Raw genomic sequence first — 27,406 nt, 5'->3', positions numbered from 1 at the left:
GAAGAGGACAAAGTCAAAGCAGATGAACCCGAGACATCCTCAACCGAGTCACTACAACTGTCCGACACCGGAGATCTAGGCTTCCTTATTTTCGTCTTGCGGACATTTTGCCTGGGAAAGGAATCTCATTGATTCCCTAACCTTTGTATTAATAATCTCTCTCAGGCTAGAAGTGAAGTCTGGCATCTCTTCCGCTACTGTCTGCTGAACGCATGACTGGCACAGTCTCTTCCCATAAGAATCTGATAGTAAAGCCCTGCAAATTGCACACTCCTTATGCATGGCCTTAGCGGCACACTTCTCCTAGCAGAAAATTAGGAGAGACAAGGGGAAGACTACATCACAGAGTGAACTTTCACGAGGTTCACTTAACAGTTGAGAAGTAACTGAACGGTACTGAATTGCGAGGGGGACATCTCAGCCGAAGGGTCCTCCCTAGAGGCTGAAAACTCATCCAGTCTACTGGAACTCCTCTGTCTGGATATCCTTTAACACACACGACCACCTCCTGTGCTGCTATGTGGTCATCGCTGGGTCACTTGCAAGTGGGGCTACTCAGTGAGCTGCTGCTGTGCAGGTGAATGCTGCACCTGCTCCAACTCCTGCTGCTCTGGCAATTCTATTGTACCTTGCTGGGATTATGGGTCTGAAAGCACCTGGTCTTGTCCCGGCCTGCTTTAATATCCTAGGCCACTCCCCCAATCCGGCACCCCTGGTCTACCGGGTCCAGCAGGTCCTTCACGTGGTCTGCCGGCCTTGCCCATTCCCCCGCGACCACGCCCCTGGCACGCCCACCACCAGTGACCCCTCCCCGCCAGCCTGATAACGCAGACCCGAATGACTACAGCCCGGCGCTCCCCCCATCTCTCGGACGCACCTGCCCACAGCCCCAGGAATCGCATCTCCCTGCACTTACAGCTGCAGCAACCCGGCCATGTCACAGGGGGCGCGCGTCCCAGCTGCGCCATGCCACCGGGGTCCGCCCCAGCTGCCGGAAGCACACCAGCACACGTGCCAGGACTGCAGTCCTGGAAACTACATACTGCCATCAGCCCCAGGCATACCCACCTGCGTGCCGGACAACGACCAAGCCGGTAATCATGTCCGAACACCGCTCTCCTGCTTCCGCTCACTACTCTGCAGTCCCCATGGACCCACTGTGGCGCTTCCAGGGACCTGTAGGTTTCCGGTCCTTCAAGGGAAGATTCCCGCTGTCATGGGAGATGGAATAAAATGGGGATTGCGGACTTGGGAGACATATCGGATGTTCAATGGGAGTCAGTCTTGCAATACGTCCCTAAAATTTCTATAAGTCTGGAAGGGTGTCATAATTATTCACCATACAAAGGGTATATAGGACTCCTGTGTGGATGAAAAAGGCTGGTATGAGAATGGATTCCCAGTGCCCGAGGTGTACAATGCATGAGGCGGATATGCTACATATGCTATGGTCCTGTCCCCAATTGCAGGCATTCTGGATAGTGGTCTTGAATTTGATAGAGTGATGGAAATAAATATTACTAGAGACCCGTTGACGTGTATTTTAGGGCATGCAGACGGGGTGGCGACGGACGAATGGGGCAGTCTGTCGATAGCCAAAATCCTATATGTTGCAAGGAAGACTATTACATTACATTGGTTGGATGAAGATCCTCCTACTAGAAAGGAATTTGTGAAGAGAGTCAATTTTGTGATACTTATGGAGCGGTGTGTGTATATGAAGAGAGGCAAAATGAATCGCTATGAGGATATACGGTGGGGTTGGTTGGACTTTCCTGGGTTAGCCTCTCTGGAACGCATCGAAGACAGGATATTAGGTTTATAGAAATGTGTGCAGCATTGTATTATATGGACAAGGATCGTGTAAGCGTGATGAGGGGGGGTTAGGAGAGGGTTTTCTTAGTTTCTAAGGGGGGATTTTCTTGTATTACTAAAAATGTAAGAAAAGTAATATTGCTGATTTACAGTATTTATACATGCCTATATATGTATTGTTATCCTTATTTTCTTCAATAAAAACTATTTGATTTAAAAAAACAAAAAAACAAACTGCAGCAAGCAGCCCAGTAAGGCTGGGGTCCCATTAGCATATGGCATCTGATGATTCGCTCATGCGAGAGCATCAGATGTGATATGCTAATGACGCGGCTCCTGTTCTGCTGTAAGCACAGTCTGTTAGTGCTTTGTGTTCTCTTATCTTGCATGATAGAAACGCAGCACAGCTGCGGTAGAGACGGAGAAAGTAATTTCTCCATCTCTGCTGCCGGCGGGAATCGCACTGCACTCGGGTGATATCTGAGTGAAGGTCGATTTCAAACGCACCCATAGACTTATATGGGATGCATGTAGCCTGATTTTTTTATCGCATAGCACTTGTTCGATTGCATCACAAGTGTAAACGGGCCCTAAGTCAACTTTTAACACTTACCGCATTTTTTTGCGGTCCGTTATTGTGGCCTGCTTTTTGAGCCATATCACCGCAATTTTTGTGGTCTGCCGCAATCACGGACTGCAAAAAAGTTTAAAAAACAGAGTTCCGCAAACCTGGAAGTCACGGTGCACCGCAAAAACAAATTTCCGTTTTTGTGGCCCCATTGATTTACAATGGGGGGGCCATGTCTGTACGCTGTATAAAATATTGAGCAAGCTCTGTCTTTTATCACGGCTGCAAAAACGGCCCGTACGGCACACCGTGGAATTTTTGCGGGCTGATTTTGCGGCCCCATAGGAATCTATTGGGGCTGCAAAATCGTCCTGCAAAAACACGGTAAGGCTATGTGCACACGCTGCGGATTGGTCTGCGGATTTTTTATCTGCGGAACCGCAGGTAAAGTGACCTGCGGTTTTACCTGCAGATTGGCCTGCGGTTTATCACCTCTACAATGGAGGAGATGGTAAACCGCAGCAGAATCCGCAGAAAAGAATTGACATGTCATTTCTTTCTGCGGATTCAAAACCGCAGCTTTTCCGCAGTTAAAAATCCGCAGCATGTGCACAGAAAATTGTAAATCCCATAGGATATCATGCTACTGTACACGGTCTGCAGAACTGCTGCAGCCAAAACCGCAGCGTGTGCACATAGCCTTAGTGTAAAAGCAGCCTTAGTGACACATCGCTGGAATCAGTTTCTGACCCTACATCATGATGCTCTCAGATTACATCACAAAGCTCTGGTGGACAGATTCCCTGAAACCAATGGAACAGTTACTTCTTTTGGCCACTTCACAGCTTTTGATGCCTTAAGTGATAACAAAAAGTAAGGCGCAATGACATGCTGCATTGGCATTAATTTTTTTATTGCTTTCTGGGGTAATTCCAGATGGAATCTGCCTGAAAAAGACATCATGTGACGTTTTCTATCCAGTTCAAAGTATGACTGAAAGATCTGCAGGTGAAACCTCTAGTGATTTTGTGTAAGCATTGAGATCTCTCACGATCAAGGCCCGCATGATGCTGAGAATCAGGGCGTCTGGGGAAAAGCTGGAAAGGACATGGTCAGGATTGGTGAGGATCCCAGGGGCAGTACCACTTCCTAGATCAGACACCTATGGTATAAAAAGAGGATTTTTGGGTTGCTTACCATAAAATCTGTTTCTCGGAGCCTTCATTGGGGGACACAAAGACCATGGGTGTATGCTGCTGCCACTAGGAGGCTGACACTGCACAAAAAAAGTTAGCTCCTCCTCTGCAGTGTACACCCCACCGACCGGCAGGAAATTCCTCAGTTAGTGAGAAAGCAGTAGAAGTAACAGAATAGATTGAAAAACAGAACAGACAACTCAACTGTAAATAACCAACAAACATAAGAACAGGAGTTGTAGAACATGGGAGGTGCTGTGTCCCCCAATGAAGGCTCCGAGAAACAGATTTTACGGTAAGCAACGCAAAAATCCTGTTTTCTCTATCTCTTCATTGGGGACACAGAGACCATGGGACGTCCCAAAGCAGTCCCTGGAGAGGGAGAACAAACTTCCATCAGGCCAGCGGACTCACCACCGCTGCCTGCAGGATCCTTCTACCTAGGCTGGCATCCGCCGAAGCGTAGGTGTGGACTTGGTAGAACTTCACAAACGTGTGAACCGATGACCAGGTTGCAGCTTTGCAAAGCTGCAGCGCGGAAGCTCTGTGGCGCACCGCCCAGGAGGCATCCACTGCCCGGGTAGAGTGAGCTCTAATTCCCGGAGGGGCCAATCGATGTGTGACCCGGTAGGCCTCCAAAATTGACGATCTGATCCAGCGAGCAATAGTAGCTTTGGAGGCCGGCTGACCTTTCCGCGCCCCATCTGGAATGATGAAGAGAGAGTCTGTCTTCCGCAAAGGAGTCGTCCTAGCTAGGTAGACCTTCATCGCCCTGACCCAGTCCAGCTTGTTCAAGGAGCGCTCCCGAGGGTGAGTTGGACCCAGACAAAAGGACGGGAGAACAATATCCTCATTCAGGTGGAAAGTGGACACCACTTTAGGAAGGAAAGAGGGCGGAGGCCGCAGAACTACCTTGTCCTCGTGGAGTATCAAGAAAGGAGAGCGGCAAGAGAGGGCCGCCAATTCCGACACACGCCGGATGGAGGTGATGGCTACTAGGAAGGCTACTTTCCATGAAAGGAGAGATAGGGAAACTTCCCTGAGAGGTTCAAAGGGAGGACCTTGCAGAACCTCGAGAACCAGATTAAGATCCCAAGGATCTACGGGCGCTTGGTATGGAGGAGCCGTATGAGCCACTCCTTGAAGGAAGGTTTTGACCTGAGGACGGAAGGCCAACGTCTTCTGAAATAAAATGGACAGCGCCGAAACTTGACCTTTTAAAGAGCTGAGGGCAAGGACTGCATCAAGCCCTGCCTGAAGAAACGCCAGGACAGAAGGGAGCGAAAAACGCATGGGCGGAATGCCGTTCACCAAGTGAAATAGGCCTTCCAAGTACGGTAATAAATTTTGGAAGACGATGGCTTTCTGGCCCGGATCATGATATGGATAACTTGATCCGAAAAGCCTGATCGTTTCAAAACCTCGGTCTCAATAGCCACGCCGTTAAATTGAGCGGCCGAGAATTGGGGTGGCAAGTCGGACCTTGAGACAGCAGATCTGTCCTGTCTGGAAGCTTCCAGGGGGCGTCCGCAAGAAGGTTGACGATGTCTGCGAACCAAGACCTTCTGGGCCAATTCGGGGCCATGAGGATGACGAATTCCTTCAGCCTTGATTTTCTTCAACAGCCTGGGAAGAAGAGGCAGGGGAGGGAACAGGTAGGGGAGCTCGAACTGCGACCAAGGAATGGCCAGAGCGTCGGCACCCACTGCGAGAGGATCTCGAGCCCTGGATACAAACTGTGGCACTTTCCTGTTGAGGCGAGAAGCTAGCAGATCTACGTCCGGGGTTCCCCAACGACAGCAAAGCTGAAGAAATACCTCCAGATGTAGGGACCACTCTCCCGCCGCGAGACCCTCGCGGCTGAGAAAATCGGCGGCCCAGTTGTCCACGCCGGGAATGTGCACCACGGATATTGCCGGGACTGAAACCTCTGCCCAATGAAGAATCTTGGACACTTCTGCCAGGGCTGAGACACTCCGTGTCCCCCCTGGCGGTTGACACATGCCACCGCTGTGGCATTGTCTGTCTGAATCCGGATAGGCAGGCCCCTGAGAAGTCTCTCCCAGTGAACGAGAGACAGATAAAATCGCTCGTATCTCGAGGACGTTGATCGGCAGGGCCGACTCCTGAGTCTACCATCGACCCTGAACAGTGAGATTGCGGAACACTGCCCCCCAGCCGAGGAGGCTGGCATCCGTTGTCACAATCTGCCAGTGAATGGGAAGAAATGACCGTCCTAGGGAGATGAGAGATGTCAGCAACCAATTGAGGGACTGCTTGACCCAGTATGAAAGACGAAATGGGCGATCGAGGGAAAGAACAGACCTGTTCCACCGAGACAGGATGGCGTGTTGGAGAGTTCTGGAGTGAAATTGGGCAAAGGGAACCGCCTCTGTCGCCGCCACCATCTTTCCCAGGACTTTCATGGTTGTCCGGAGTTGGCAGTCGTATGATCTGCAGCGATTGTACATCCCGCTGCAGGGAGCCAATCTTCTCTTGTGGGAGAAAAACTCTCGATCGACGAGTGTCAAACAAAAGACCCAGAAACACAAGACGTTGTCGGAACAAGGCAGGACTTCTTTTTGTTGATGAGCCACCCTAAATTGGACAGGGTGTCGAGGACGATGGTAAGACTTTGGCGAGCTTGATGAAAGGATGGAGCTTTGATCAGAATGTCGTCGAGGTACGGAAAAAGAACGAGACCTCTGATTCACAACAAGGCCATCAACGCCACCATGATCTTTGTAAATACTCTGGGTGCGGTAGCGAGACCGAACAGCAGTGCAACGAACTGGTAATATTCCTGGCGAATCGCAGGAATTTCTGATGCCCGGAGTATATGGGAACATGTAGATAGGCATCTTGAATGTCTATTGAACACATGAACTCCTGCGTCTCCATGGAAGCGATTACCGACCGAAGAGACTCCATTCGGAAATGACGCAGTCGGACTCTCTTGTTGAGTAACTTGAGGTCCAAGATGGGGCGAACTGTACCGCTTTTTTTCGGCACCCCAAACAGGTTTGAATAAAACCCTGTGAAACGTTCTGAGTCGGGAACGGGCACAATCACTCCGGAACTGAGGAGAGAGGCAATGGACGCAAAGAACCCCAGAGCTAAGGCAGGATCTTTTGGAGGTCAGGACTCGAAGAAATGATCCCGGGGACGAGAAACAAACTCTATCTTGTATCCTGATGATACAACTTCCCTGACCCAGGCGTCCTCTACTGAGGCAAGCCAGACGTCTCTGAAGAAAAGGAGTCGACCTCCCAATTGGGAAGGACCCTCGGGAGTTCGTTGATAGTCATGCTGATGCGGACCGTCCAGATCTGCACCAGGAGGATCTGCCCTGGGAGGAGTGAGATCACCAGGAGGGAGTGCGTCTGAAAGACACCTTTTTTCTATCCTGGCATGCCTGCGCTCTCTGTTGGTTAGAGAAGTTGTCTGCCGTATTGAAGCGGCGGAAAGTCCGAAAGGGCCGAAACTGACGTCTTAGCGGAGGTCTGCGAGGCTTGAACTGAGGGAGGAGGGAACTCGTGCCTCCAGTGGCGTCCTTAATAATCTGGTCCAGCTGGGATCCGAAGAGACGCGCTCCCTGAAAAGGCAGATTGGTAAGGGACGTTGCTTGACGCCTGAACTGCGCAAGACGCGGCATCCAAGGAGGCAGAGAGCAGATAATCCCCTGCGTGGGAGATCTGGTTGGCCAGTTCGGCCAATTGCTCTGGTTGGGCCTTATCTAGGATGCCCTTGCGGAGATCCTCTGCCAAAGTGGCTATGGCCTTCGCTACCCAAGATGAAGCGAAGGCTGGGCTTAGCACCGCTGCAGCCGCTTCGAATGTTGACTTTGCTAAAGATTCTATCATTAGAATCCTTAAGTGACGCCACACCTGAAATCGGGAGGACCGTGTTGTTAGAAAGTCTGGACACGGGTGGGTCTACAGAGGGGTAAGCAGACCAGTTGTTGGTGAGCTCTTTGGCAAACGGGTACAGCACGCCGAGGCGCTTCCCTCTTTGAAAGCGCTTGGTCGGATCTTCTCTTTCCCTGGTAAGGATCTTGCCAAACTCAGTGGGAGGCGAAGACCCTGGAAGGTGTTTCTGCCCCTCTGAACGAAACCTCCTGTTCTGAGGATTTCGCAGGGGAGTCTGAGATTTCTTAGGTGTGGTTAATCGCAGCAATGAGGTTCTGTACCGTAACCTTCATGTCCACGTCCTGGTCCGAATCCAGCTCTAAGATCTCTTCGGATGACACATCCGAGAACACTTCACCTGACTCGGGTGAGGAGGCACGGGAGGGCGACTGCTGGGAAGGACTATGTGGGGATGTGAGGCCAGGAGAGGATCCCGGCCGGAGATCCTGTCTGGGCCTATTGCGGCTTCTGCTGGCTGGCTCAGATGGAGCTTCATGTGACCTGCTGGACCCTGCAGAAGTGTCCAGGGGCAACTTATCAAGGACGGCTACTAGGGACTGAGACACCCTGGTGAGGTCTGCCACAGATTGTGAAAGAGACGAGGCCCAGCCAGGAACGGGGGGGGTTCGCTTTCATGTGGCGCAATAGATGGCTCCTGGACGGGGTAATGCTGAATGGGATTGCTGCAGTCCAGGCAGAGAGGAGTAGTCTGACCTGAGGGAAGTTTGCGATTGCAAGAGGAGCATGCAAAGAACTGGACTAGACAGCCCGTGGGGGCCGGCGGACGGCCACACTCAGCTTTAGAGTTAGGCATAATGAAGGAAGAGAAGAAGGACCCTGACGAAATGCCGGAAGGTTGGGGGACAGAAAGGCAGAGGAGGGTGTCAGTCTGCAGTTGCAGAACTACTCACAGTCTGGTGTCCCCAAAGCGATGTACCAGGCTCATGAAAATTGCAGGGCCCCAGCAGGGGGTAACCGGCATCTGTTTTTCCGTCTCCAGCTGACAGGCTGCAAAGATGGCGGCAGCCTGAGGTGAAGGAAAAAGCGCGGTTCAGAGGGACAAGAAAGGCGGAGCTAGCCGCCTGAACCAAGGGAAACCGCACCCCCTACCCAGCCACAGGTCGAGAGGCGGTGGGAGGGCCTAGGAACGGGCGGGAGCGCAGCCGGCCTATGTGAGTGAACGGGGGGCGTGGTCGCGACGAGCGCGAAGGCCCAAAATGAAGCCGGGGACTAAATTTGAGACGGCGGCCTCCTGTCAGCACGGGGCAAAGCATAAGTCCCGCAACGCTGCCGCGGACACCCACAAAGACGCCGCCAGACCCGTGTTCTAAGATGAAGCCCCTGATGAATACAGGCGGGGGGAAACAAGGCCCGCACCACAGCCGGGGCCTAGATGAAATGCAGCGACCGACGGGAGGTGCGGGCAGCGTATAAGAACCTGCTGCGCTGCCTTGGCGCCGCTCCATGTTCCATAAAGGTACCTTCTTTATCCAACGCTGTCTGTAATCTTTCCCGTGTCCGTGCCTCGTCCGACCGACAGGCTTCTGTGGGCGAGTGTGTGGGAGGCAAGGACCATCCATTGCTGGCACGCACCTGTGCTGAGCTTCTGGTCCGCACAGAGAGCTATGAGGATACGGGGTGGCAGTACACACCGTACTCATAGCCTCTTTGTGGGAGTACAGTTGTGACTCTTCACACTATATCCCTCCGGAAACCTGAAAAGGAACGACGCACATCGAAGTAGATATGGATCTAATGAAAAACTCGTGTCCACCTCCTACTGACACTAAGTTAAACTGAGGAATTTCCTGCCGGTCGGTGGGATGTACACTGCGGAGGAGGAGCCAACTTTTTTTTTGTGCATAGTGTCAGCCTCCTAGTGGCAGCAGCATACACCCATGGTCTCTGTGTCCCCCAATGAAGCGATAGAGAAAACCAGCGCACAACGCCATCTTTGGGGATATTAACAACCTACGATTAATGATTGTTACTTCTCACACCCCCATGGACCCGATCATATGGAGAATGAGGTGCAACGTGATGCCCCTGAAAACCAGAAGCACACCAGGTTTTATTATAGGCATCTTGCAGACCCCCACAGATTGGAGGCAGAGAAACACGTGACAATACATTATGGAAGAGTGAGTGCAGCTGTGTGAGCATGGAGCACTCGGGAGAGGAATGTCCGATGGGCTCCTGTAATCGCTCTCCACCTCATATGACTCTCTGGAATGAGCCGGCATTGCTGTCTAATGATTAAATGTCTTCTGTCTGGAGCGACAAGTGGCACCTATCCACCAGGAAAGGCCCCGGCCCAGACACTTTCAGATGGCGGCGCAGCACAAATATTATACAACTAATTTACCAAAGTTGTAAAATCAACAGTTTATTGACAATACTTAAAAGAAGGTTCACACGAGGCAAAAAAACAAGGTAAAAATAAGGGTTGAAATGTAAATTTAAAGCGTAAAAACATGGAAGCGCTGAGAGGGCAGGAAAATAACAAGACACATAAAAACCACAAGAAAAGCACAAGTTCATGGTACAAAATATGGAAAAACTTGCGCTACAACAGATTAAAAACAGTTCCTGGAACAAGACTAAACGAGAGCAAAATTTTACAGTTTTTAAATATACAGAACCTGATGCAAAAATGACAACAGGTAACACTTTATACAACGTCCCGGGGCGGGCGGCGATCAGCCGTGCGTCGTGTCGTCCTCCACAAAGTCCTTGGCCTGTTCGGCTGTGATCACATCAATATGACTGACCTGGGGGGGTAGAAGAAGTTAAATAAATGACTTCCTCTGTGTTGCTCCTCTGCACAGACGGTGGAATCGCTCGGGCCCCATCTACACGCCTGGCATTTCAAGTGCATTTGTGAACATGTTATCAGAGTGAAGGGCAGCACATGGCAGCGCGCCGCGCCGTTATCTGACACTGGGATGGAATTCTTCCCCTGTAACAACAGCCAAATCTCTGCAGCGAGGCCGGCGTCCTATATCACTGAGCACATACTTACAGGCTGCCAAAATACAGGACACACTGCCGAGATTACAGGCGGCATTTCTGCAGGGTTTATTTTTATACAGTGGAGTAATATACAAATAGCGAGTTTCCTGCCTCATTTCTGTGTTTTATGTCAAGTAGGTGTTACCTCTGTGCCTGTAGTATTAAGGCACGAGTCATTATATATCAGAGATTTATATTATTACACACTTGCCTTTTTTTTGGGGGGGAAGTAAATGTCTGAGCTCCATGAAGAAACATCTGGGCTGCAAATTGCGTGATATTCATTTATTGTGCCTCATTTTCTATGTATATGATGTAACAGATTTGTCTTCAGTGTCTCCCCCCTAGTGGTGGCTTTACGCTGCAGCATTTTAGATAATCATGGGAACACTAACTAGAGCACAAAGTATCAACGCTCTGTTCAGGATGTAAAAAAAAAAGATGGATTTTTGGTTCTTACCGTAAAATCTCTTTCTTGGAGCCTTCATTGGGGGACACAGAATACCATGGGTGTATGCTGCTGCTGCTAGGAGGCTGACACTATGCAAAACAAGAACATTAGCTCCTCCCCGGCAGTATACACCCACCGACAGGCACTAGGCACCTCAGTTGGTGCAAAAGCAGTAGGAGAAGCAACGGAAACTCTCTAAACATATGTACCAACCCAACAGGGGACTCAAAGACCCAACACGGTACAATTTAAACAGGGAGGGTGCTGTGTCCCCCAATGAAGGCTCCAAGAAAGAGATTTTACGGTAAGAACCAAAAATCCATCTTTCTTTATCGCCTTATTGGGGGACACAGAATACCATGGGACGTTCCAAAGCAGTCCCAAGGGCGGGAACAGCAATAAGGAACGAAAGAACAGGAAAGGCTTAGGTCGGCCGGTGCGCCACCGCCGCCTGCAGAACCTTCCTACCAACAACCGCATCAGACGAGGCCTGGGTATGAACCCTGTAGAACCTCGCAAATGCGTGCAAGGACGACCAGGTCGCGGCCCTGCAAAGTTGCAGAGCCGAAGCCTGGTGTCGAACGGCCCACGAAGCTGCCACAGCCCGGGTGGAGTGAGCTCTCACTCCCGGAGGGGGCCGTTTTTCCTGAAGTCGGTATGCTTCCTGAATGGTAGAACGAATCCAGCGAGCAATCGTGGATTTGGATGCCGGAAGCCCTTTCCTGTGACCTTCAGAGATGACCAGCAATGAATCGGATTGACGAAGTGAAGCGGTCCTAGCGAGGTAGACACGCAAGGCTCTAACAACATCCAGCTTGTGAAGTGACCTCTCAAGAGAGTGAGAAGGAGCCGGACAAAACGATGGAAGAACGATATCCTCGTTGATGTGAAAGGAGGAAACCACCTTTGGCAGGAAGGAAGGAACGGGCCTGAGGACGACTTTATCCTGATGGAGCACCAGATAAGGAGAACGGCATGACAAGGCCGCTAACTCAGAAACTCTTCTGATGGATGTAATGGCGATCAAAAAGGTCACCTTCCATGACAGAAGTGAGAAAGGAATGTCCTGGATGGGCTCAAACGGCGCCTTTTGGAGAGCGCCAAGAACGAGTTTGAGATCCCACGGTTCTATTGGGGAATGATGAGGAGGAGCCACATGAGCGACTCCTTGGAGGAACGTCTTAACCTGCGGTAAGGAAGCGAGCTCTCTTTGAAAGAGGATAGACAAGGCAGAAACCTGGCCTTTCAGGGTACTGAGAGACAGACCCGAATCTAAGCCAGACTGGAGAAAACCCAGTATGGACGGGATGGAAAAAGCCATTGGAAAAACTTTTTTATCGTCGCACCAACGGAAAAAAGCCTTCCAACACCTGTGGTAAATGCGGGAAGAGGCTGGCTTCCTGGCTTTGATCATCGTCTGAATCACCTGACTGGAAAAACCTGATTCTCTTAGAATTGCGGCCTCAACGGCCATGCCGTTAAATTCAGAGACCGAGAATTCTCGTGGTAAAGGGGGCCTTGCGAGAGAAGATCCGGACGGACCGGAAGTCTCCAGGGAACGTCCGCGATCATGTTCACCAGTTCCGCATACCAAGGCCGTCTCGGCCAGTCTTGAGCCACAAGAATTACTGGAACGCCTTCCGATTTTATCTTCTTGACCACTCTTGGGATCAAGGCAAGAGGTGGAAAAAGATAAGGGAGTTGGAACTGGGACCACGGAAATACTAGGGCATCGCAAGCGACGGCTAGAGGATCTCTGGACCTGGCTACGAAGTGCGGAACTTTGTGGTTCATCCGAGATGCCATGAGGTCGACGTCCGGAGAACCCCAGCGCTTGCATATCTGATCGAAGACTGAGGGATGGAGAGACCATTCGCCTGACGCTAGGCCTTAACGACTCAAAGTCGGCTGCCCAGTTTTCCACCCCTGGAATGTGCACGGCGAAGATTGCTGGGACGAAACGTTCCGCCCAGCGCAGAATCCTGGCCACTTCTGACATGACTTGGTGGCTGCGCGTGCCGCCCTGATGGTTTATGTACGCCACAGCCGTGGCGTTGTCCGACTGAATGCGGATCGGCTTGCCGACGAGAAGGGGTTGCCAGCGAAGAAGGGCCAGAAAGATTGCTCTGATCTCGAGCAGATTGATAGGAAGAAGAGCTTCCTGAGGGTTCCAGTGTCCTTGAGCCGTCCTCTGATGAAAAACCGCTCCCCAACCCAGGAGGCTGGCGTCGGTGGTGATGACTTGCCTCCGAAGCGGGAGGAAGGACCTCCCTTGTAGGACTGATGTAGACATCGTCCACCAAGTGAGGGATTGCCTCACTTTGAGGGGGAGAAGGATTGGTCGGTCTAAGGACCTCGTCGTCTTGTCCCAGGCTGAAAGGAGGGACAGCTGAAGAGGACGAAGGTGGAACTGTGCAAAGGGCACTGCTTCCAAGGAAGCTACCATCTTCCCCAGAATTTTCATGCAGATTCGAAGGGTTATGGGCGTTGGTCGTTTGAGGGCTCGAATCACTTTGAACAGAGCCGCAAATTTCTCCCTCGGAAGAAACACCCGGGCCAGGTTCGTGTCGAACTCCATGCCTAAAAAGGTTAGACGCTGAGTGGGGCTGAGGACGGACTTTTCTTTGTTGACTAACCATCCGAGACGGTCGAGGGTATCCAGTTATCTGAAGACTTAGGAGACAGTCTTGACGGGACGAGCCCTTGATTAAGAGATCGTCCAGATAAGGAATGATGAGAATCCCTCTGGATCGAAGGATGGCCATGACCGTCGCCATCACTTTCGTGAAAACACGGGGAGCTGAGGCTAGGCCGAAAGGGAGAGCCGTGAACTGGTAATGATCGTCCTGAATCGCAAATCTGAGATATTTCTGATGTTGCAAGCAAACAGGGATGTGAAGATAGGCATCCCGTATGTCCACAGAGCAGAGGAATTCTCCGGGTTCCATTGAGGCTATCACCGATCGAAGAGACTCCATTTTGAAGTGAAGAATCTTCACGTGGCGATTGAGCAATTTGAGGTCCAGGATTGGCCGCAGGGAACCGTCTTTCTTCGGGACTACGAAGAGGTTTGAGTAGAACCCTGAAAACCGTTCGTCTGAGGGAACGGGAACAATCACTCCGGCGGAAAGAAGGGAGGAGACGGCCTGAAAGAATCCTGGAATGTGGGACCGTTGTCTTGGAGGACGAGAAAGGAAAAAACGCCTGTCTGGCGGGGAAGAAAATTCGATCTTGTAACCGGATGCGATGATTTCTCTGACCCAAGCGTCGTCGACAACCGACAGCCAAGCGTCCACGAAAAAGGAAAGTCTGCCTCCCACCCTGGAAAAATTTCCAGGTGGGGGTGCCCCGTCACTTGGAGGCAAACCTACCGGAACGGGCAACTGAGGACCTGGAGTATTGTCCTCTAGATCTCCAGCGGGGAGCGGGTTTGTAAGAAGGTTCTTCTGCTCTCGCTCCCTAGAAGCGGAAGGACGCTCTTGCTGGACAGATCTCTCTGTGGACGAGAACGGACGAAAGGGCCTAAAGGGCCGAAAACCCTTTCTATTAAAGAAGCGTCTTGGTCGAGACTGGGGGAGGGAAGTACTTTTACCCCCAGTGGCATCGGAAATTATTTGATCCAGTTTGGCCCCAAAGAGCCTAGAACCATGGAAGGGCAGATTGGTGAGCGACTTTTTTGAGGTGGTATCCGCATTCCATGACTTTAGCCAAAGAACTCGGCGTACAGCTACTATATTGCTGTTAGCCCTAGCTACACAACCGGCCGCATCTAAGGAGGCGGCTAAAAGGTATTTACCCGCGTGATTAATTTGATCTGCCAGCTCGTCCTGGGGAGCTGCCGCTAAGATGTCCCTGCGAAGAATTTTTGCCCAGGCCGAAATGACTTTAGCTACCCAGGAGGAGGCGAAAATAGGGCAGAGGGAGGCACCGGAGGCCTCAAAGATAGACTTCGCCAAAGATTCTAACTGCCTGTCCGTCGGATCCTTAAGCGATGCACCGTCTGGAAGGGACAGAACTGTCTTAGAGGCTATGCGAGAAACGGGAGGGTCCACTTCAGGGGCTTTGGTCCATTTAGAAAGCAAATCAGCCTCAAATGGGTACAAAACATCCAAATACCTGCGGCCCGAAAAACGTTGCTCAGGGTGCTCCCAATGTTTGGCTAGAGTAGTATCAAACTCGTAGTGGTTTGGAAAAGTTTTAGATGGAGGTTTTGACCGTTTAAATGGGACAGAACATTCCTGAGGAAGGGGCTTGTCCTGCTTAATCTCCAGGGTTTGGAAGATGGCTGAAAGAAGACTATCGACCATACTTCGTGTTTTAGTCATGTCATCTGCTTCTGAACTAGATCCTGATTGTGGATCGTCGTCTGACCCAAGGTCGTCCACTGAAGGAGACGGACCCCTGGGTGAAGCAGACGGGCCTAGCGAACTGGAAGACGAGCCCGATAGGAGACGCTTCCTGGACATCCTATTCGGCCTGTCCCTCTGAAGGTCGCGGTCAGGAGCGGACGACTCACCCTGAGAGGCGGTCGGAGCAGCGGTGGCTGAAGATAGCTGAGGCAAACGTTCTAGGACCTGGACCAGGGACTGAGAAACTTTGGTCAGATCGGATACCGACTGAGACATGGCTACGGCCCATTCTGGGAGAGGAGAAGTGCCCCCATCACGGTGATCTGTGTGCTCCTGAGAGGCCGACATAGCTGAAGGACTGCAGGACGGGCAGAAAGGAGATGGCTGACCTGAAGCCCACTTCCTTTTACAGCGCGCACAGGTGTAATGAGTAGCGGTGGGCCTGAAACAGAGATCCCCTGCAGGGTTGGGCATAAGGAAAACTGCGCTGAATGTCCGCGGAAATTGGGGAAAGAACTGCGGAGGAGGGCTAATATCTCTGCATAGAGCAAAGCCTACCTAGTTCCGGCGAGCAGCAGAAACGCTGAAGTGTCCCCCAAGCAGCGCAGAAAAGCAGGACCGAAGAACAGGAAATGCCTGATGAGGTGAGCGGTGGGCGGAGCTTAGCGGCTGAGCCGCAATTGGAGCAGAGATGAAGGAAGGGGATGAGGAGCCCTGTGATGGGCTAAAAAAGGCGCGAGGAAAGCGCGCTCAGAAAGAGGAGGAGGCGCTCTGAGAGCGGGCAACAAAGTGAAAGTGAAAGTAAAAAACCAGCGCCGCAGCCCCGTGATTAAAACGCCCAGGAGGAGAAGAGACCTTTTGGGGATGCTGCGGGCTGGAGGGATCGTTCAGGCACCTACCTGAAGTCCCTGAAGAGGATGACCACAGGGGCCTCTCACTAGGGTAGTGGCCGCTGTCCTCTGTACCCGCTTTCTGTAGAAGACGGCATTAACCTCTTGATGGCGAGGGGAATCTTTCGATCGCCGTCTTCCTCTCAGCCCTGTCCCGAGAGAGGGGTGAGGAGGGGGATTTTTGGCAAGGACCAGCCACCTGTCCGCATCCCATAGCACCCGGAGGTGATATGGGACAAAGTCCTGCCAGCACACTGAGAGTTGCGATGTGGGATCACCACGCTGCTCGCTCAGCCGCCTGATATGGGAAAGCAGAGTGAATTTTCACCCTGTTTCCCGACTTGAATCTGCAAAATAAAAGACAAGAGAATTAAAAAGTTCACACTAGAACACCTAAAGAAAGAAAAGGTTAATTGCGGATCTGGGAAGATCCCGGTCTGCCTCCTACAGACACTAAGCACAAACTGAGGTGCCTAGTGCCTGTCGGTGGGTGTATACTGCCGGGGAGGAGCTAATGTTCTTGTTTTGCATAGTGTCAGCCTCCTAGCAGCAGCAGCATACACCCATGGTATTCTGTGTCCCCCAATAAGGCGATAAAGAAAAATAAATATATATATATATATATATATATATATATACAGTGCCTACAAGTAGTATTCAACCCCCTGCAGATTTAGCAGGTTTGATAAGATGCAAATAAGTTAGAGCCTTCAAACTTCACACAAGAGCAGGATTTATTAACAGATGCATAAATCTTACAAACCAAAAAGTTATGTTGCTCAGTTAAATTTTAATAAATTTTAAACATAAAAGTGTGGGTCAATTATTATTCAACCCCTAGGTTTAATATTTTGTGGAATAACCCTTGTTTGCAATTACAGCTAATAATCGTCTTTTATAAGACCTGATCAGGCCGGCACAGGTCTCTGGAGTTATCTTGGCCCACTCCTCCATGCAGATCTTCTCCAAGTTATCTAGGTTCTTTGGGTGTCTCATGGGGACTTTAATCTTGAGCTCCTTCCACAAGTTTTCAATTGGGTTAAGGTCAGGAGACTGACTAGGCCACTCCAACACCTTGATTTTTTGCCTCTTGAACCAGGCCTTGGTTTTCTTGGCTGTGTGCTTTGGGTCGTTGTCTTGTTGGAAGATGAAATGACGACCCATCTTAAGATCCTTGATGGAGGAGCGGAGGTTCTTGGCCAAAATCTCCAGGTAGGCCGTGCTATCCATCTTCCCATGGATGCGGACCAGATGGCCAGGCCCCTTGGCTGAGAAACAGCCCCACAGCATGATGCTGCCACCACCATGCTTGACTGTAGGGATGGTATTCTTGGGGTCGTATGCAGTGCCATCCAGTCTCCAAACGTCACGTGTGTGGTTGGCACCAAAGATCTCGATCTTGGTCTCATCAGACCAGAGAACCTTGAACCAGTCTGTCTCAGAGTCCTCCAAGTGATCATGAGCAAACTGTAGACGAGCCTTGACATGACGCTTTGAAAGTAAAGGTACCTTATGGGCTCGTCAGGACCGGAGACCATTGCGGTGGAGTACGTTACTTATGGTATTGACTGAAACCAATGTCCCCACTGCCATGAGATCTTCCCGGAGCTCCTTCCTTGTTGTCCTTGGGTTAGCCTTGACTCTTCGGACAAGCCTGGCCTCGGCACGGGAGGAAACTTTCAAAGGCGGTCCAGGCCGTGGAAGGCTAACAGTAGTTCCATAAGCCTTCCACTTCCGGATGATGCTCCCAACAGTGGAGACAGGTAGGCCCAACTCCTTGGAAAGGGTTTTGTACCCCTTGTCAGCCTTGTGACCCTCCACGATCTTGTCTCTGATGGCCTTGGAATGCTCCTTTGTCTTTCCCATGTTGACCATGTATGAGTGTTGTTCACAAGTTTGGGGAGGGTCTTAAATAGTCAGAAAAGGCTGGAAAAAGAGATAATTAATCCAAACATGTGAAGCTCATTGTTCTTTGTGCCTGAAATACTTCTTAATACTTTAGGGGAACCAAACAGAATTCTGGTGGTTTGAGGGGTTGAATAATAAATGACCCTCTGAATAAACTTTTCACAATTTAAAAAAAAAAATTAAACAAAGAAATAACATTCTTTTTTGCTGCAGTGCATTTCACACTTCCAGGCTGATCTACAGTCCATATGTCACAATGCCAAGTTAATTCCGAATGTGTAAACCTGCTAAATCTGCAGGGGGTTGAATACTACTTGTAGGCACTGTATATATATATATATATATATATATATATATATATATATATATATATATATATATATATATATATATATATATATATATACACACACTCACTGGCCACTTTATTAGGTACACCATGCTAGTAACGGGTTGGACCCCCTTTTGCCTTCAGAACTGCCTCAATTCTTCGTGGCAGAGATTCAACAAGGTGCTGGAAGCATTCCTCAGAGATTTTGGACCATATTGACATGATGGCATCACACAGTTGGCGCAGATTTGTCGGCTGCACATCCCTGATGCGAATCTCCCGTTCCACCACATCCCAAAGATGCTCTATTGGATTGAGATCTGGTGACTGAGGAGGCCATTTGAGTACAGTGAACTCATTGTCATGTTCAAGAAACCAATCTGAGATGATTCGAGCTTTATGACATGGCGCATTATCCTGCTGAAAGTAGCCATCAGATGCCTGTTCTTAGCTGAGAGGAGTGGTACCCAGTGTGGTCTTCTGCTGCTGTAGCCCATCTGCCTCAAAGTTCGACGCACTGTGCGTTCAGAGATGCTCTTCTGCCTACCTTGGTTGTAACGGGTGGCAATTTGAGTCACTGTTGCCTTTCTATCAGCTCGAACCAGTATGCCCATTCTCCTCTGACCTCTGGCATCAACAAGGCATTTCCGGCCACAGAACTGCCGCTCACTGGATTTTTTTTCTTTTTCGGACCATTCTCTGTAAACCCTAGAGATGGTTGTGCGTGAAAATCCCAGTAGATCAGCAGTTTCTGAAATACTCAGACCAGCCCTTCTGGCACCAACAATCTTGCCACGTTCAAAGGCACTCAAATCACCTTTCTTCCCCATACTGATGCTCGGTTTGAACTGCAGGAGATTGTCTTGACCATGTCTACATGCCTAAATGCACTGAGTTGCCGCCATGTGATTGGCTGATTAGAAATTAAGTCTTAACACACAGTTGGACAGGTGTACCTAATAAAGTGGCCAGTGAGTGTATATATATGGATCTGTGAATGCTTGGCTCTCTACAATGTCAACAGGAAATTAAGAACCTTCCTCAGAAACTCAATGGGGCTATGGAGGACAACATTGGGAGTCCATTCAAGACAACTAGCACAAGTGACCATCAAATGCAGCATATACCAAGGTGATGCACTGTCTCTATTGCTGTTCTGCATAGGCTGGAACCCCCTCAGTCAGATAATTACAGAGTCTGGCTATGGATACAAGTTCAAGAGTGGAAGTTCCATCAGCCACCTCCTCTACATGGATGACCTCAAACTGTATGCTAAAAACAAACGAGACATCGATTCACTAATCCACCTGACAAGGATCTACAGTGAAGACATCGGGATGTCCTTTGGACTGGAGAAGGGCGGCCGGTTGGTAATAGAGAGGCAAGGCAGTCAAGACCGATGGAGAGGAATTACCAGCAAGGCATATAGCAGATGTCCATACATGCTACAAGTACCTCAGCATCCCACAGGGATACGGTAACCATGATGAGGAGGCAAGGAAAGCAGTAACATCCAAATACCATCAAGCAAGCACTAAGTACAAGATCCATAGAAGCAGGAATCTACCACACAAGACAAGAACCAAGGTGCAGACTATGCAAAGAAACCTCAGAACCCGTCCAACAGTGTCAGGAGGCAAAATGCAAGAACAGCATATACCGAACGCAACAACCAAGTAATGTGAATTGCATACAGGAACATCTGCGCAGCATAGGGGCTAAGCCCCCCTAAGTCCAGGTGGGAGACCCCAGAAAAAGTGGTGGAAAATGAAAGGGTTAAAATCCTCTGGGACTTCAAGATCCAGACAGATAAGCAGGTGTTGGTTAACCAACCAGACATTGTGATAGTAGACAAGGATCAGAAGACAGCAATGATAAAAGATTTGGCAGTGCCAAGTGACCGCAACATCAGAAAGAAGGAATATGAGAAGCTGGAGAAATACCAGGGCCTCAAAGGAGAACTGGAGAAGATGTGGAAGGTGAAGGCCACAGTGATTCCAGTGGTGGTAGGAGCGCTTGGAGCAGTGACCCCTAAGATGGGAAAATGGCTACAACAGATCCCAGGAGCAACATCTGAGCTCTGTCCAGAAAAGCGCAATACTGGGAGCAACTAAGATCCTGCGCAGAACCCTCAAACTCTCCCAGGCCTCTGGTGTGTATGTATATATATATATATATATATATATATATATATATATATATATATATATATATATATATAGTGAAGAGAAAGAAAAAATAGGATGGCACTCACCGTTCATGTGAATCAAATCACTTTATTTCACATACACAATTACACATACACAGGCATTGGGACCTGTTGAAGCGTATTGAGCGCGAAACGGTTGTTTGTCTTCCAGCACATTGCTCCCGTGCCTATGCCGATGCCTTGTGTATGTGAAATAAAGTGATTTGATTCACATGAACGGTGAGTGCCATCCTATTTTTTCTTTCTCTTCACAATGAAATGTTCTGTTTTTTCAACATGGGATTGAGCACCCGTTCCAAGTGGGATTAAGGTGTTTTTTTATTAATGTGAAAAATATATGTGCAGACATCCAGGGTATTTTTCCACACAACGGTGCCGGATATCTAGTTTCTCAATTTGTGGACAATATATATATATATATATATACACACATATACACACATATATATTATATATGACAAATATATTAAAAGAAGGGGGCAGTGCACACAAGTTTAAAAGATATTGGACATATAGGTGTCCAAAATGTTTAACCCCTTAGATGCGGTGGTCAATAACTAACACGGCACTCAAACAGGTTGACAAAGGGAGGAGATAACTTAGCTTTTTATTATCTTAGGACAACCAAATTGTTTAATGCAGAGACCCTTCAATAATATGCTTTATCAATCTCCAGTATCCGGACCCCTCACTATATTCCCGGACACATAATATATGAATTCTCCGAAGAGGAGAAAGAACTTAGAATTTGCCCAGACTCATATTCAACTTTTCACCCTCTCTAGCCCGACACTCACCTTGTTCCTAAATTTCACTCCATAAAATTTGTCAGCAGATTCCAGCAGTTCTGGCCTGAAGGTTGTAGTAATGAACTGAGCGTGTGATGCGAGCTCCATGATCATATCTGGGGGTGGAGGGAGACAGATTACATGGAGGAACCGCCGAGATTTCTCCTGAAACAATCTATTAGCACTATATTGTATGATGGTATAAAGACGGCAGATAAGACAATGGCCGCTACAATAGACCGTTATTTCTGACCATTTTACGTTCAATTACTTTAATTTTGCAGTAAGAAATGGATTTCATAAACTCCTTCACAACATGGTGAAATGACCATTGCATCTGCCACTCACCCAATGGCCAAGGTCAGGCTACCATAGCCGAGGCCACTCAGTCTCTGTCTTACCCGACACGGCTTTTCTGTGCTGAGCATCCAGAGCCTGGTCAATCTCATCAAAGAGGTAAAAGGGAGCTGGATCACATTTCTGGATGGCAAAAATCAGAGCCAGGGCTACCAGAGACTTCTGCCCTCCAGAGAGCTGCTGCATCTCTCTCATCTCTGCTTGCTTTCCTGTAAACGAGACCTAGAGAAGAGAGAGCAAGGAGGGTTAGAGAGCAGCCATTACCGAAGAGACAGCAAACACAATATTCCCTCAGTCTGGACGTCACTCTGTAGTTACCCGGATCCCAACGCCAGTGAACTGGTCAACAGATGGGACACTGCTCTGTGAGCTGGAGCCCTTCTCGCTCTCGGCACTGCCCTCCCCTTCATCCTGAGACTGGCTTCCTTCCACGTCTCCTTTCTTCATCACCAGCGTGGCCTTACCACCCGGCACCAGCTTTGTAAATACTTCACTGAAGTTCTTTGACACCTAGGAGAACAGTTTTGTTAGGTAACAGCCTACAGAAGTGTCATCACAAGAACTAGGAGAGCATCAGACCTGCTTGAAGGTGAGCTGGATGGCTTCATATTTGCGCAGCTCCAGGACGTTCATCAGCTCCATAATGGACTTGTAGCCGCGGTCCAGCTCTTCCTGACGTTTGATCAGCTTCTCTTTCTGCTCGGAGAAGTTCACAAACTGGTCCAGAGCCTTCTTGTTGACGTGACTGTACTTCTTCAGCTCAGTGTTACACTGCTCCAATTTACGGAACAACTGGAAACAGAAACAAAGCAGAAATGAACTGATTAATGGTCTAACCACAGAGGAATATTCAAAGGCAGCAAATTATGAAAGAGTTATTCGTAACATTGCACAGTGCTTGTAAAAACAAGCAACTTTAAGCCTACAGTGTACTGCTTTCTGCCTAGGTTACTGCCACTTCTGAAGTATCAGAAGTAGGTGGTTTCCTAGACATTCAGCGACTGCAAGCACTTGGCTGTACAGCCAGCAAGTGATGCTCTACAGCTGTCCGGATCTTGCCGACACCTGTGCAATAAGCTTCCCTGATGCTGCAGAGGAAAAGCTGTTCTGCTTACAGCATGACACGGCGCATGGTGTGATCACAACGCAGCCGTGCCACAGGACCAAACTGTACGTCTTCAGGAGACAGCCTCTTTAATATAATATTAAAGGGACTTAAATATTAAGCTGTTATCAGTCATTATAATCCTCCCTCTGATAAGGAAACTGATGTGAACTCTTTCTGAAAAGACAGGGAAGTACGAATCTAAAAATGGTGCCAGTGTGAACATTGCTTGATTTCTAGGTATTATATGGATTTTTTTTTTTTTTTTTAATAAAGGTTGCAATAAGGAAAAAAAAATAAATAAAAATATGTAAAAATATATTTATTTCTAAAAAAAAACAAAAAAAAAAAACATGGAACTCAAAATCTTAAATTAAACAATAGGTCATTTCTGGTGTTGGGATGTGGCAGGCTGTCAATCAGGGCACATCAGTACGTGACACAGCATTTGGAACAGCAGCATCTGTCTGTATTTGGTACATCTCGGCCCCCTTGTAAATCAGGGGACATTAGTACGTGACACAGCAGCATCTGTCTGTTTGGTGTAGCTCAGCCCTCTTCCGCAGACCCCTCGCCGCTCCCAACGTCCAGCAGCTTTTTGTTACCTGTTTTAAACTGAGGGTTTGATACTTTTCGAAGGCCTCTTGAGGCAGCGAGCCCAACTCTCGTATCTTCTTCATACATTCCTCTTTCTTCTTCAGGAGCATTCCCTGCCGGTTGGTCATTTTCTCAAGCTCTTTTGTGTCATGGTTGATGGCGTCCATATGCTCCTTCTCCATGTTCTTCCACCGATCCATACTCTTCACAAGGTCTTTTATCTCAATTTCCGTTTTATCAATGGTAACATCAAGACCTAAAAGAAGACATCTCCATGAGAAGTATGTACACAGCAAATATCACCTGAAAAAAAGTCATGACCTACCCCTGAAAGCCAATTTATATACACCCTGCACTGATCCTGAGTTACATTCTGTATTATACCACAAAGATGCACTCACTATTCTGCTGGTGCAGTCACTGTGTACATACATTACTGATCCTGAGTTACATCCTGTATTATACTCCAGAGCTGCACTCACTATTCTGCTGGTGCAGTCACTGTGTACATACATTACTGATCCTGAGTTACATCCTGTATTATACCCCAGAGCTGCAGTCACTATTCTGCTGGTGCAGTCACTGTGTACATACATTACTGATCCTGAGTTACATCCTGTATTATACCACAGAGCTGCACTCACTATTCTGCTGGTCAGAAATCTTGTAAACTACAGGCACTTCTCACAAAATTAGAATATAAAAAAGTGAATTTATTTCAGTTCTTCAAGACAAAAAGTGAATCTCATTACATAGTCATTCCACACACACACTGATCTATTTCACGTGTTTATTTCTGGTAATGTTGATGATTATGGCTTACAGCACATGAAAACCCAAAAGTCATTATCTCGGTAAATTAGAATACTGTATAACACCAGCTTGAAAAATTATTTTAAAATCCGAAATGTTGTCCTACTGAAATGTATGTTCATTAAATGCACCCAATACTTGGTCGGGGCTGCTTTGGCATCAATCACTGCATCAATGCGGCGTGGCATGGAGGCGATCAGCCTGTGGCACTGCTGAGGGGTTGTGGAAGCCCAGGTTGCTTTGATAGCAGCTTTCAGCTCATCTGCATTGTTGGGTCTGGTGTCTCATCTTCCCCTTGACAATACTCCATAGATTCTCTATGGGGTTAAGGTCAGGTGAGTTTTCTTCCCAATCAAGCCCAGTGATACTGTTGTGTGTACACCAGGTATTGGTACTTTTGGCAGTGTGGACAGGGGCCAAGTCCTGCTGGAGAATTGCATTTCCATCTCCAAAAAGCTTGTTGGCAGAGGGAAGCATGAAGTGCTCTAAAATGTCCTGGTAGATGGCTGCACTGACTTTGGTATTGATAAAACACAGTGGACCTACACCAGCAGATGACATGGCTCCCCAAACCATCACTGATTGTGGAAACTTCACATTAGACCTCCAGCATCTTGGATTGTGGCCTCTCCACTCTTCAAGACTCTGGGACCTGGATTTCCAAACAAATGAAAAATTTGGAAGCAACACCTTGGACCACTGAGCAACATCCCAGTTCTTTTTTTCCTGGCGTTGTCTATTGGTCATGATTGGATGACAAGGAATGTGACACTTGTAGCCCATGTCCTGGATACGTCTGTGTGTGGTGGCTCTTGAAGAAATCACTCCAGCAGCAGTCCACTCCTTGTGAATTAACACTACATTTTTGAATGCCCTTTTCTTAACAATCTTTTCAAGGTTGCTGTTATCCCGGTTGCTTGTGCACCTTTTTCTACCACACTTTTTCCTTCCACTCAACTTTCCAGATGTCGAAGGATTTTTTTTTTTGGGGGGTGGGCCCGAGAGGGGAAGAACCATGCCGGAGGACGGGAAGAAAAAAAAAACAAAAAAAATACTATCTTGTATCTGGAAGACACCAGGTCTCTGACCCATTCGCCGTGGACGTCAGAGAGCCAGATATGACGAAATAGGAGTAGACGACAGCCTACTCTGCTGGTGTCAACCGGATAATGCTGTGAGTCATTGGGCCAAAAATCTATGGGGCTTGGATCCCTTAGGTCGACCCTTCCATGACTGGTTGGTCTTATATGAGACCTGAGGACCCCTGTCCCCACGAGGGGAACACCCCGATCCGGAAGAGATGGCCACATTGGACCAACCGGGATTGCTACGAAAGGGCCGGAAATGCATCTGTTCCCGACGACGAAAAGGTCGCCTAGTCTTCTGCTGGGTAAGGAATTTACTTTCTTTCTGTGGCGTCCAAGATAAGCTGATCCAGCTTCTCTCCAAATAAACGACCGCTCTGGTAGGGCAGAGACGTCAGGGACATTTGGATGCAGAGTCCGAATGCCATTCCCTGAGCCAAAGTACTTGTCGGATGGTGAGGGCGTTTGAGGCTGCAAGCGCAGCACAGTTAGAGTCTAGGGATGCATGCAACAAAAATTCCCTGGCCAAGGAGATCTAATTGGCCAGGTCTGCTGCTTCCAGGGGAAGGCCACTATCCTGAATGATTCTGGTCAGGGTATCTGCCCAAGAGACAATAGCTTTAGCTACCATGCCGTGGCAAAAGAGAGTGCTGAGCCCGAGGCTTCAAAAACCGAACGTGCAAGGTTCTCTGACAGTCCGTGGGGTCTTTAATCAAGAACCATCTGGTAACGACAGAAGGGTTTTGGTGGCCAGGCTAGAGTCAGGTGGATCAACTGGAGGGGATTCGGCCCATTACTTCCGCAGATCCGAGGAAAAATGGGTCTCTCGCCTCAATAGGCTTCTGATCTGCAAAGCGTTTGTCCTGTCGCTCTCTATGCCTTCGAACTATGTCCTGGAACTCAGGGTGGTTGGAAAAAACCCTATGAGGACATTTGATCCTCTTGAAGGACACCACGTGATCCGTGACAGAATTAGGGTCCTCGTCAACCTTCAAAGTCTGGTTGATGGCCTCAAGGAGACTGCCCACCGTCGCATGATAATCCGGTGAGTCTAAATCAAGGGGCATCTCAGAATCGAACTCAGAGTCCTGGCCACTGCAAGCCACGGGTGAGGGGGAACGGGAGACGAAGCCCACGTAAGGCGAGGTGCGAGAAGACACGGGTGACGGGAGTGCTATGGGCTCCTTTCTTAAATGCCTGTGGAGTTTTTGTCTGAGAATGGCTCCTGCTGACTGAGAGTTCCCGTGAGGTAGAGGAACCCTACGAGACAGGCAGAAAACCCCGACCGGTAGAGGAGGAATGCTAGAGGGACTCTATTGCTTTAGCTAGTGACGCCATGGACTGCGACAGTGATGAAGCCCACTCAGGGGGACTAGGTACACTGGTTTAGGTAGCGACGGAGGGATCCTGAACGCATTCAGGATCACAGGCTTTGCAGAGTGGCGTCCTCTGTCCCCGTGGTAACGAAGTCTGGCAGGTGGTACATGAGGTGAAAAAACACTGTATGTGCCTTGTTAGCCTTCTTGGATGTCTTATGGAGTGACATGATGTACCACAGTATGTCCCCGATTTTGCCGATATACTCCAATAGGGAGTGCAGTAGCTTGTAAACCACAGTGAATACTGCAGAGAAGGGCCAATGAGTGTATCTGCTGCAGGCTCAAAGATCTTACCCAATGAGAGCGGTGCTCCTGGTCCACTGTGCCCCTCTGAAGTGCTGACCGAACCGCCAGCACATGTAAAGAGCCGGCCGAGTGAGTAAAGATGTCCACCGTGAATTGCAGAGCGGGCGTGATATGCACGTCCTATGGGGAGAGAAGTCTCGTGGTGTGCGAGAAGCGCCAATTCGTGGGCACAAGTGGGCGGAGCTACTGCCGCAACATCATGAAGTGGGCGGAGCTTCAGGATTCCAGCTGAGAATAGGCCCAAGCTGGGGGCTAGATTTCTAGAGACGGCGCGGCATCCGGATGGAGAGGGGACGCCACGGGGAATAGCGTTAAGAGCATTTGCGGGAGCCCTCCACC

General features: G+C 49.1%; 1 protein-coding gene across 1 annotated transcript in view; it reads right to left on the bottom strand.

The window, feature by feature from the left end:
• Positions 1 to 9,857: 9,857 nt before the first annotated feature.
• The window catches only part of SMC3 (structural maintenance of chromosomes 3), a 48,836-nt gene continuing 31,287 nt past the window's right edge, over positions 9,858 to 27,406 (bottom strand). Inside the window, exons 24-29 of the mRNA XM_073553100.1 lie at positions 23,493 to 23,740; positions 22,362 to 22,574; positions 22,101 to 22,292; positions 21,827 to 22,004; positions 21,435 to 21,541; positions 9,858 to 10,258 (exon numbers count right to left, since the gene is read on the bottom strand). Coding sequence (XP_073409201.1) covers positions 10,187 to 10,258; positions 21,435 to 21,541; positions 21,827 to 22,004; positions 22,101 to 22,292; positions 22,362 to 22,574; positions 23,493 to 23,740 — 1,010 coding nt within the window. The 3' untranslated portion in view covers positions 9,858 to 10,186. The remainder of the gene's footprint in view (positions 10,259 to 21,434; positions 21,542 to 21,826; positions 22,005 to 22,100; positions 22,293 to 22,361; positions 22,575 to 23,492; positions 23,741 to 27,406) is intronic.

This window comes from Dendrobates tinctorius, unplaced genomic scaffold (assembly GCF_039654945.1).
Source record: "Dendrobates tinctorius isolate UK_male_01 unplaced genomic scaffold, ASM3965494v1 ptg000196l, whole genome shotgun sequence".
In the NCBI taxonomy this organism is placed as follows: domain Eukaryota; kingdom Metazoa; phylum Chordata; class Amphibia; order Anura; family Dendrobatidae; genus Dendrobates; species Dendrobates tinctorius.
This window is presented reverse-complemented; position numbering and strand designations above follow the sequence as displayed.